At 35.8% G+C, this 12,570-nt stretch overlaps 1 protein-coding gene across 3 annotated transcripts in view; it reads right to left on the bottom strand.

Moving 5' to 3' along the window:
* Window positions 1-12,570, bottom strand: part of COLQ (collagen like tail subunit of asymmetric acetylcholinesterase) — a 58,229-nt gene that overhangs the window by 32,477 nt on the left and 13,182 nt on the right. For 2 of the 3 annotated variants that reach the window (XM_039341961.1, XM_039341962.1), the window contains exons 3-6: window positions 11,328-11,429; window positions 9,963-10,007; window positions 4,727-4,753; window positions 3,893-3,964 (exon numbers count right to left, since the gene is read on the bottom strand). In XM_039341961.1, the coding sequence (XP_039197895.1) occupies window positions 3,893-3,964; window positions 4,727-4,753; window positions 9,963-10,007; window positions 11,328-11,429 (246 nt within the window). The remainder of the gene's footprint in view (window positions 1-3,892; window positions 3,965-4,726; window positions 4,754-9,962; window positions 10,008-11,327; window positions 11,430-12,570) is intronic. The other variant, XM_039341963.1, reaches the window with a different exon arrangement.

The raw sequence follows: 12,570 nt of genomic DNA, 5'->3' as shown, positions 1-12,570 counted from the left end.
CATTATGGAAACTTGATGGAATGAAACCCACAAATAGAACATACAGCTAGAGGGATTTAAATTATTTAAAAGAAACAAACCAAATAAAAGAGGAGGTAGAGTTGTACTATATATATAAGAAATAACTACATTTCTACAGAAATAGAGCACAACAATGATGAAAATAGTCTTGAATGCATTTGGGTCAATATAAAAGGGGTGGAATGATATTACGATAGGTGTATGGTATAGGCCACCCAACCAAACAGAGGAAATGGATGAACTTTTTGCTAGTCAGTTAGCTAAGGCATATAGGAAGAAGATCACAATAATAATGGGAGACAAACTCTGCATCAAGTAGAAGATCAAACAGGTTCCTGACAAACCTAGCAAACAACTTTGTTTCCCAAAAAGTAGAAAAGGGAACTAGGGGATCAGCCATATTGGACTTAATTTTCACTAATAGAGATGAAATGATAGATAAGGTATTGAAGCTACAAGAACCTTGGGATGGGGAGTGATAATGCAATATTGGAATTCAATATTGTGCAAGCAAAAGCAGTAAAACATAGTCAAATTAGAGTCTCGGACTTTAAGAGAGCTAATTTCAATAAACTCAAAAAGAGCTTGAGAAAGATTCCATGGATGAAAATCTTCAATGGGAAAACAATTCAAGAAGCTCGGGAAATTTTGAAAAGTGAGATTATAAAAGCCCAGTCTAGCACAATACCAACGAAGAAGAAAAGTAACAGCTCTAAAAAAAAACCAGCATGGCTGCGTAAAGAACTCTCTGATAAATTGGAAGACAAAATGAACAAGTATAAAAAGTGGAAAGAGGAGTATATATCTAAGGCAGAATATTAGCAGATACCCGAGCCTGCAAAGAGGAAGTGAGGAAAGCTAAGGCTCAAAATGAACTAAGATTTGTGACAAAAGTCAAAAATAACAACAACAAAAAACTTCTTTCAACATGTAAAAAAAGAAGAAAAAAGTGAAGGAAATGATTGGTCTATTAGTGGGAGAAAGTGTAAGAAGGTGACAAGCAACAGGGAGAAAGCAGAACTACTCAACTCATTTTTTGCATCTATATTTACACAAAGGGAAAAAACAGTCCTACCTATGAAAAACAGTGCCATAAAAAACAGATTAGAAACACAAGTTAAAATATGCAAGAAAATGGTAAAGGAGCACCTGTCCAAACTAAATGAGTTCAAACCACCAGGACCAGATGGATTATACCCAAGGTTCTGAAGGAACTGGCAGACGTCATCTCAGAACCACTGAACTATATCTTTCAAAGATCCTGGAGTGTATAGTAGAGGTGGTACCTTGCTCAAAAGTAATAACTTTGAGAGGGATCTTGGAGTCCTATTTGATAATCACTTAAATATGAGCCAGCAGTGTGCTGCAGTTGCCAAAAAAGCCAACACAGTGCTAGACTGCATTAACAGAGGGATAGAATCAAGATCATGTGAAGTGTTAATACCACTTTACAATGCCTTGATAAGGTCACACTTGGAATACTGCATCCAGTTTTAGTCACCATGATGTAAAAAAGATGTTGAGACTCTAGAAAGAGTACATAGAAGAGCAACAAAGATGATTAAGGGAATGGAGGCTAAAACATATAAAGAACGGATGCTGGAACTGGGTATGTCTAATTTAATGAAGAGAAGGACAAGGGGTGACATGATAGCAGTGTTCCAGTATCTCAGGGGTTGCCACAGAGAAGAGGGAGTCAAGCGATTCTCCAAAGCACCCAAAGGCAGGGCAAGAAGCAATGGATGGAAACTAATCAAAGAGAAAAGCAACCTATAACTAAGGAGAAATTTCCAGACAGTTAGAACAATTAATCAGTGGAACAACCTGCCTCCCGAAGCTGTAAATGTTCCAACACTGGAAGTTTTTAAGAAGAGACTGAATAGCCATTTGTCTAAAATGGTATAGTTTTTTTCTTCCTGAGTAAGGGGTTAAACTAGATGACCTCCAAGGTCCCTTCCAACTTATTACTATTACATTACCAGGGGACTGAAAAAGAGCTGATGTAGTTTACATCTTCAAAAAAGGGGGAAAAAATGAATCCAGTAAATACAGACTTCAATACATGGGAAGATTCTGGAAAAAATAATCGAACAATAAATCAACGAACATCTAGAGGCAAACAAAGTCATTACCAAAAGCCAACATGAGTTTGCCAAAGACAGATCATGCCAGACAAATCTTATTGCGTTCTTTGACAAGATGACAAAATTAGTAGACCAAAAGAATGCTGTGGATATAATTTACTTGGATTTCAGTAAGGCATTTGATAAAGTATATAAAGTAGACCACAACCTACTACTACTACAGATGGATTCATAACTGGCTGACCAACCCCACTCAACGTGTAGTCCTCAAGGGAACAGCAGCTACATGGAGGGAAATGTGCAGTGGGGTATTCCAATGTTCTGTTTTAGGCCCAGTACTCTTCAACATCTTTATCAATTATTTGGATGAGGGAATAGATGGGGAACTCATCAGATTTGCAGATGACACCAAGCTGGCAGGAATAGCCAACATTCCAGAAGATAGACTTAAGATACAGAAGGATCTTGACAGACTTGAACATTGGGTGCTATTCAACAAAATGAAATTTAATGGTGAAAAAAAATAAAGTTCCACATTTAGGTAAGAAAAACCAAATGCGCAGGTATAGTATAGGTGGTACCTCATTCAATAGTAGAACTATGAGAGGGATCTCGGAGTCCTAGTGGACAATCACTTAAATATGAGCTAGCAGTTTACTGAAGCTGCCAAAAAAAGCCAACACAGTGCTAGGCTGCATTAACAGAAGGAGAGAATCAAGATCACATGAAGTGTTAATACCACTTTATAACACCTTGGAATACTGCATCCAGTTTTGGTCACCACGATGTAAAAAAGATGTTGAGACTCTATAAAGAGTACAGAGAGGAGTAACAAAAATGATTAGGGGACTGGAGGCTAAAACTTATAAAGATTGGTTGCTGGAATTGGGTATGTCTAGTTTAATGAAGAGACGGAGGACTAGGGATGATATGATAGCAGTGTTCCAATAAAGCAGTGGTTGCCACAGAGAAGAGGGAGTCAAGCTATTCTCCAAAATACCTGAAGTCAGGACAAAAAGTAATGGATGGAAACTAATCAAGAAGAGAAGCAACCTAGAATTAAGAAGAAATTTCTTAGCAGAATAATTAACCAGTGGAACAACTTGCCTCCAGAAGTTGTGAATGTTCCAATACGGAAAGTTTTAAAGAAGAGATTGGACAACCATTTGTGTGAAATAGTATAGGGTTTCCTGCTTGAGCAGAGGGTTGGACTAGAAGACCTCCAAGGTCCCTTCCAACTGTGGCACTTGTATTGTATTGTATTGCATTGCATTGCATTGTATTATTATTACTCTGTAGTGGAGCACTTGGTTGGTATGGATGGTTTTTCAGTACACCTTTGTTTCTAGTTTGCCATCTCATTCTCTGTTGATAAGGATATCTATGAAAGGTAGTGTGTTGTTATTTTTTTCTTCCCTTGTGAATTGGATTCCTTTGAAGATGTTGCTGATAGTTTTGTGGATGTTTGTTAATTGGTCCTTTTTTATTATGGTAAAGGTTTAAACATCTGATCCATATTTTGGGTTGTAGGTGTGGGAGTGCTATCAATTCCAGACAATTCCAGAAACATATACCTATTAACTCAATGTGAATAATTAATATCAGTTAAACTTTGTTTTTATATGAAATCTGGGGTTTGGACATCATCTGCCCAAAGTAAACAACAGATTTTTGAAACTCATCATTTACTGTATTAGCAAACTTCCCTTTCCTGGGTTTCAATAGCATTATAATTTACATTATAAATAGGCTGCTTGACAAATCATTCATCAATAGCTTAATCTTACCTTTAGTCCCATTGGACCAGGCCATCCAATAGATCCTGGCATTCCAGGGACACCTGGAGGACCTCGACTGCCCTTCAAAAAAAACAGAATGGAGTAAATCAAATTGAAAAAGAAAAGAAAAAGAAAAATCAGGTGTATTAGCATGGGTGATCACATAATTTAAAGATTCAAAATGATTGTAATGTATAATAGAGTAACTTCAACTAGCAATTAGTCGTGACCATGGAGCATCCAGAAATCCAATGTGCTCATCCTTTTCTCATCTGTCACTTCAACGAAGCCATTCCACCAGATTTCAGGAAAGAGAGAATTGGATCTGGCAAGTAAATGGCTTTTGGAATAGGAAGGTCTTGGCCAGGAAGTGAAAGAGAAGGGGAGTCTAAGAGATTTATTGGGACAGGAAGAACTTCTATTTCAACTCTAGAGAATAGATATGTGATATCTATATATCTCAGATTAATGCATGTTTATCAGTGTTTAATGACACGTAGAACTTTTATAACATGCCTTAGCATATGCACAAAAGCAGCCTCCCCCAATCTGAATCCACTTTAAATGTATGGACTTCAATTTTCAGCATTCTCAGCAATGCCAATATTGGTTGGAGGATTCTGGCCACTGAAGTCCACACCTGAAATGAAATTAAATTGGACAAAATTTCTAGAAATCAGCCTTTCCAAATATGTTGGACTACAACTTCCATCACCCACATCTAGCGTAACCTTGCTGAGTGGAAGTCAGGGGTTGCAGTCTAACATACCACAAGGGTACTAGGTTTAAGATGATTGCCGCAAACTTTATAATATAAGATATCTTATGCATTTTGTCTTATACCTTTCTTCCTGGTCTTCCAATCTCACCCTGCCAGAGAAAATAATACATCAGTAGCAAGCACAAACAATCTGAATGTAGCTGGACATTTTTAATTTGGTTGATTATCAAGAACAGAGGAAAACAGCATGTGACAGATCTCTATATTCTTTTTTTATAATCAGGACTTCTGTTAATCAGACAGATCACACTTTAGAGCAAGATAAAAACTCATAAACTGAATACTGAGGGAAACACAGTGTTGACCTCAAACACTGAGGCTCTTCCAGGTTTTTGAGGAGACAAGTCTGGGGGAAGATCAGATGACTTCCCTAAATTGGCTGGGGAAAAAAAAATCTGTAAATGTGTTTTTAGATGACCTAGTTAGATTGTTCTTTGTCTGAGCAGGAATCTTACACAATCAAGATTCTGACCATCCAGAGGACAGAAAGCATCTCCAATAAGTCAAAATTGTAGCTTCTCTTCAACCTTTCCAATTTAACCTAAAATGGTCAAGAGAAAAGTCCAGAACCAGAAGTTGCATTCCAAACTTCGACTACTGAGGTATGAAGACAATCAAATCTGGGTTACAAAAATCTAGATGGCAGCAAAGTTTTAATTTATGAATCTCTTTGCTACCATCTATATGGATTTTTTAAAGCCCAGATCTGCTAGCCTTAAAATGCAATCTTGTATTCTTTTTTTAAAAAAATATATTTTATTAGATTTTATATGGGTAGGGAAAAGGTACGGTCTGTGCGGTACAGGAAAATTGGGATAAAAAGGACAGGGTATGGATAACTACAGTAAATACGTAATTCAGCAAACAAGCTGTCGTCCGGGTCTTCATATTAAGTATTATTGTTTATATAATACTAGACATTTATAAGAATAAATCGGTATAGTTACAACTGACATTTGGTAAAACACTAATATTCCTTTAAATAATTAACATAGTTGATAGCATAACAACTATTTCCAATCATCAACCTTAATACTTAATATAATAAAACTCTAAAATCTCTTCTTATTCTAACGTGTTTCAATCCACTGATAAAATTTTCCCCAGGTTTTATAAAAGATTGAATCTTCTTTCTCCTTGGGACTTCCGGTGGATCTGCGCGCGCGATGGCGGCTACTTTGTAGCCGTCCTCCTGGGTAAGTGTTTGAATCGCTATGAACAGCGGCCATCAGCTGTTCAGCGGTTCAAAATCCCCCTCCCGGGCAAAGGGGGGGGAAGAGGGTTGTCTGAATAGTGGTAGAGCCACTCTCATGCACCCCCAAGGCTTTTTTGGGGGGGGTGAGAGGAGTGTTCCCACGGAGTTCAGACTGTCTCCGCTTCCCAGCTGCTTTTGTCCCTAGGGACAAAACAAGCCGCTGCAACCACCTCCGCGATTAAAGTGATCTGGTGAGTTTTTTTTAGAGGCGGACAGAGCTGAGTAGAGGATCTAGCTTTTGCTTTCTTTGATTTTATTTGGATTTTAAGTTTAAAGATTTACTTTTACTTTTATATTCCCTCTTTTTATTTTTTTTCCTTTTGTTGAAAGGGAAAGTAAAATGGTGATCGGCAAGCCTTTCGGTTTTTTTGGGGGGGGAAGGTAGAATGGCGATCGGCAGGCTTTTTGGTGTTTTTTTTATCCTTTTCCTTTTTTTTTAATGATTGGAACGGAATGTGGATTTGATTTTGATGTTGGGTTTGGATTTTAGAAGCATTATTATTTTTGTTTAACTTCTTTGTTTTGCTTTTTGTACTTTTAAAAAAATGGAATGGATTTTTTCTATTTAATTATTTTTTTCTTCTTCCCTTTTCTTTTTTTAACTCCTTTCTTTTTATTATAATGATCTCCTTTTGAAGGATTTTTTTTATTTTTTGGAGTTAATCTCTCTTTTTCTTTTGTTTAATTTTTGTAACTTTTAAGAAGGAGTAAAGATTTTTCCAAGATGGCTCCAAAGCGTTCAGTATTTTTTTGTTATAATGATCTCCTTTTGAAGGATTTTTTGAATTTTTTGGGACTTAATCTCTCTTTTTCTTTTGCTTAATTTTTGTAATTTTTAAGAAGGAGTAAAGATTTTTTTTAAGATGGCTCCAAAGCGTCCAGTAATTCCTACAGCTCCTAAGGTGGTTTCTTCTTCGGTGTTATCATCAGTGCAACAACCTAAATCAATAGCTTCACCCTCTTCCTTGGTACAGCCAATAATTGTGAAGGATTTGCAAGATATGATGGGAAATGTTATATCTCAAATTAGGGCAGAAATGAAAGAAATTTTAGAGGATTTTAATAAGATTTTGAGCAAAAAAGATAGTTTTGGCTCTAAAAGGAGTTGCCTCTGTTCTTGAAAAGCTGAACTCTCGTGTAGAAGAGGTAGTTAAAAAAGTGGAATTGATGGAGGGAAAATTTGAAAGCATGGAAAAAGAAATGGAAAATGAGATTCTTATGCTTCAATATAGACAAATGGAATATGCCTTAAGAATTAGAGGTTTGGGAGAGTCTGTGCAAGGAGATCTGAGAGAGAGGGTTGCAAAGGACTTTGCTGTGATTTTGAATAAAGAAAAAGAGGAAATACTTAGTGAAATTGAAAAATTATTTAGAGTTAACTCTGTGGTGGCAGTGCAAAAGAATTTGCCAAGAGATGTGGTAATTTACTTTGGGAAAAGATCTCTGCGCAACGAAATTATACAAGCTTTTTATAAGAAGAGATTTCAAATTGCTTCACAAGATGTTATAATTCTAAAGGAGATCCCATCTAAAATTTTAAGAAGAAGAAAGGAGTTTGCTTTTTTAGCAGATGAACTTAAAAAGAGACGAATCTTGTTCAGATGGGATGTTCCGATTGGAATGGTGGTGAATTACCTGGGGATATGTTATAGACTTAATACTGTTTCTCAAGCAAAAGACTTTTATACTTCGGTCCTGGGGGTATGTTCATCGCCATCTATTAAGTTTAAAGTTTTGGAAGAAAAGAAGGTAGAATTGCAGTCTGAAGAGCCTATACTTATGAAAATTGGGAAACCTCAGTTTGAGGGGCCTCAACAAGTTGAGATGGAGGAGCAGAGGATAACCTGTGCAACATATAACTGTAAAGAAAAGGAGCAACAGAAGAAGGCGCTTAAGGAAGCCTCACAACTATTGGTTTCTGAATCTGCGGGAGAAGTAGGATTTATAAATTTTTTGGAGCAACCTTTAAGGGTAGAATTGCAGTCTGAAGAGCCTATATTAATGAAAAATGGGAAATCTCAGTTTGAGGGGCCTCAACAAGTCGAGATGAAGGAGCAGAGGACAACCCGTGCAACATATAATTGTAAAGAAAAAGAGCAACAGAAGAAGGCGCTTAAGGAAGCCTCACAAGTATTGGCTCCTGAGTCTGTGGGAGAAGCAGGATTTATAAACTTTTTGGAGCTACCTTTAAGGGCAGATTTCAAAGCACTTCTTTCGAGATTTATGGATAAGAGAGACTGACAAGGATGGAGATCGAATGAAAATTCTAGATAAGAAGTTTAAGTTTAAGTACTTAGTTTAAGTATTCAAAAGAGTACTGAGTCTGTGGGAGAAGCAAGATTTACAAACTTTTTGGAGTTAGTTTTAAGGGTAGTTTTCAAAGCACTTCTTTTGAGGTTTATGGACAAGAGAGACTGATAAGGAATGTGTTTATTGTGGATGGAATTTGTTATTGGTAAAGATTTAAATGTGTATAAGGGAATTTTAATGGTTTATGGACAAGAGAGACTGATAAGGAATGTGTTTATTGTGGATGGAATTTGTTATTGGTAAAGATTTAAATGTGTATAAGGGAATTCTAATGTTTTAAGTAATGTTCAAATTTGTGTTTTGGAGGGAGTTTATAAAGAATGATGGATAATAACATAAGTATGATATGAAAAGGTTCAGAGTATATTATAATGTGTTTAATGATTGGGTTTTTATTATTATTATTATTATTATTTTTAAGAGAAGATAACTTGTTTAATTAAATGTACCTAGATTTGTTTAGGATTTATATGTCTTTTACGTTTTTTTTAATAGGAGAGAGATTATGGAGATTGAATGAAAATATTAGATAAGAAGTTTAAGTTTAAGTATTTAGTTTAAGTATTCAAAGAGTATTTAGTTTTAATGGTATAATGAAGGTTTATATGTTTATTTTTGTGTTCTAGGATAAAGAAAGAGGGAGAGATTAGATTTTATATTGTAGGTATAGATATTCAAAGAAAGTAATGTTTAAATTTGTGTTTTGGAGGGAGTTTATACAGAATGATGGATAATAATATAAGTATGATACTAGAAAATGTTTAGAGTATATTATAATGTGTTTAATGATTGCAATTATTATTTTTTAGAGAAGATAACCTATTTAATTTAATGTATTTAGATTTGTTTAGGATTTATATGTGTTTTAAGTTTTTCTTTTCTTTTTCTGAAAAATTTTAATTAAGCCTGTACTCAACTCTGGGAAGGTTGGGGGAGGGTTTGGGAGGTTTGGGGAGGTGGGGGAGGGTATGGGAGGGTGGGGGGGTTTGGGGAGGGGATTTGTTTTGTAAGAATCTTCTTTCTCCTTCATCTCTAACATTAATTTGTCCATTTCTGCACAATCTAGGATTTTCAAAATTATAATCTGGTCTGATGGTAGGTTTTCACTTTTCCAAAATTGGGCAAATACTATTCTTGCGGCTGTTAATACATGTAATATTAAATAATCATTTTCTTTGCCATAGTTAGGTCTTAATATACCTAACAGGAACAGTTCCGGTTTAAATTCTATCTGGATTTTCATCATCTTTTCTAACCATCTATGAATCTTAGACCAATATTTTTTTGCAGTAGAACATGTCCACCAGGCATGATAATAAGTACCCGGTTTTTAATTACATTTCCAACATGTATCCGATAAATTTTTAAACATTTTCGCTAAGCGAACTGGTGTCATATGCCATCTATAAAACATTTTATATAAGTTTTCTTTGTATGTTACTGCTTTAGTAAGTTTAATATTTTTATCCCACAGTTTTTTAGATTTTGATACGCATGGCTTAAAGTAGCATTTTTGCTGCAAAAATCCAGACTGCTATCAAATGAAATTTTTAAAAAAACAACCCTTTGCTGCCATTTGGTATTAAAAGCTAGATATGGTAACCTTCTTTACAGGTAATTTGCATTTCTACAACAATCAGCATAATCTGCTTGCATTCCATATTTGCATATTGTATGCGCAAATTTCCCCAAGGCTTTCTTTTTTACATTAACAAAACAACTTTGGAGCTTACTTTTACTCCCTTTGGTCCTTTCACACCAGGAATACCTTGTGGGCCCTAAAAATAGAAGTACGATGTTTAAATATCTTTATCATACAATTTGTTCACTGACTTGTCAGTGATAAGTTGTGACTTAGCAGAGCTTTTCTTATTCCTTCTTGAAAGAATCTATACCAAGTTTATTCACTTTAATTTGTCTTCAATTTGGACAGAAAACTTCACATGCAACATGGTTCGTGTTTGTTTAGAGCACTCTCTACTATTTTGGCCTCATTTAATGTTCAGTTTTTAAGTCTTTACTCCTAATGACAGATGAAAGATGCTTCCAACAAGGCTTTTATTGTCCAACCTCCTGATAAACTCTGGAATTTTGTTAGTGACTCCAAATGACATTTTCTTACACTTGTAACTCTATCCTTTGCCTTCACATCTTCCTGCATATTTATTTCTAGAAATACTCCTTAAGGAACAATTAGATGGTGCTTTAATTTGGTAGAATTCAGAGCCTTTCATATAGACACACTACGTAAAATATTGTGGAGAGATAGGATGGAAGCTTAACTTCTAGAATTTGCAGGGGGGGGGAGTAATTCTGTTTTAGCAAAGCCAATGAAAAAAGTAGAAAAACCATTTTGGCTACGGTTAGATTAGGTTCCCAGAACTGGCCTAGATGGAAATGAAGCTGGCAAGCACATCTGCCTGAACCTTATGCTACAACAATGGGGAAACTTAAAAAGAAAGAATGTGGCGGCAACAGCCATGTTAGCTTTCCAGACACCTGGACTTGTTGAGAAGGGATATATGGGCACCGGTTAAGTCCTAAGTATGCCACTGCCTCCACTGAGCCCTTTTCAAAATTAGGTATTTCAGTAGAAAATAAAAGCTTACCTAAGTCTCAAAATCAAATAGAGGTGGCATGTTCAAAGAGTAGCAAATAATTATAGTTTAAAGTAAATGTTTCTGAAGCTTTTAATGTTTCTTCTTTGTTTAAAACAATCTGGTCCTATCAAATAAGAGCTAAGATTTCAGAATCATAGAATTTTAATTATTCATGGACCTATAGAAACATTGGATTCCTTGCTTATTTATATCATTTATTTAATATTTAATTACTTACATAGTTATACAATTATTTCACCAGTCTATTTAAAAAGCACTAAAAGAAACTTTTGCCTTGATGTCTCAACAAGTATATTAACCAAATGAAGGTCCTATAAATATACTGTAATTAAAGTAAGGAAGTTGCTTTCTTTTGCATCATTCCCCGTCTTCCTCTCATTGTGCCCCTTTTATTCTTCCATGCCATCTGACAAAGTAACTTATTAGAAAACCTGTCCTCAGTGACCCAATTTTGTCCTTCCAAAATAAAATACTAACCTGGGGGCCAGGAGATCCTGGGGGGCATACAGATTCTGCACAGGGAGATTGTGTTATCTGAAGCTCTTGACACAAGTTTTTCAGATCCAGAGAAAACAACATCTAAGAAATTAAAAAGGGGAGGGGAGGCACAAAAGGACATAAAAAAGTAAAATCTGCTTTGAGTTGAATTTGATTCTTGATAATTTTATGGATATATCCATGCAATTTTTTGGGTAAGAGCATGGAAGGGATTTGCCATTGACTTTTTCTAGATGCTTAGCTAAAGCTTTGGTAATTCTATTTTGGCTTCCCATCCAAGTATCAACTTAGCTTCTGAGAGCCAATAAGGTTGATGAGGTACAGTTATCTGTTGAATAAAGTTCCACTAGAATATGAGCTTGATGTCTAGGAACTTTCTGATATATCCAAGTATTTTTTTCTTAGCAATAATACAAAATCATATGTATGCTCTGCTCCTGGAATGTCTTTTCAGCTTCCTGATTCTTCCCATAATTTCCTGGAGATCTTACATCCAAGAACTAACCAGGCACAATCCTGTTTAGCTTCCTGGCCCAAATGCCCAATATACATGAGCAATAGGCCAATGACAGAGCAGGATAATAAAATTTGTATATTCAGCATCCACATGCCTCTTTCATCAATTCATGGGTCATTTAGATATTTTCCAATTTCTGATTTCCCAAGTTCTATCCAATGTTTTTGGAAAAGAGTTATAGCTCAATAACTGGATTCCGTAAGTGATGGTTTGATGCATAATCTAGAGGTAGCTGGGTTAACCTATGACACTAAACTCTACATCATGATTTACAAGCCATAAAAGTCAACATGCTAAGCCATAGCAAAGGTTATTCTTTGTGGGAATAAGGCTGCCAATGGTTAGGAGCAATTGCTGTTACTAATAGAATAGAGGTTTCTGGGCACATGAGCAGAGGGCTTGCTCCTAAGCTCACATATGTGTAGCTCCTGTTTGGCCTCTGTGGAAATAGAATACTAGACTACCCTGGATTTTGATCTGGTTCTTCTCACTTTCTTTCTACAACACAACTTCCTCAACCAAAATAGACCTTCCTGCTGGTAGCACAAATTGCAAGTAGCAGATGATCCCAGAAATAGAATCTCCCAGTAAAACAGCTGCCATATGATGCTAATACAGGTAGTTCTCTATTTACGACTGTAATTGAGCCTGGGATTAGAGTCATAAATTGTGTCGAATTTTAAACGGGTCGCCACGTGACTACTT

This window comes from Crotalus tigris, unplaced genomic scaffold (genome assembly GCF_016545835.1).
Source record: "Crotalus tigris isolate CLP2741 ecotype Arizona unplaced genomic scaffold, ASM1654583v1 scf7180000017774.6281472, whole genome shotgun sequence".
Lineage (NCBI taxonomy): Eukaryota > Metazoa > Chordata > Lepidosauria > Squamata > Viperidae > Crotalus > Crotalus tigris.
Note: the sequence above shows the minus strand (reverse complement) of the source record. Positions and strands in the feature narration are given on the sequence as shown.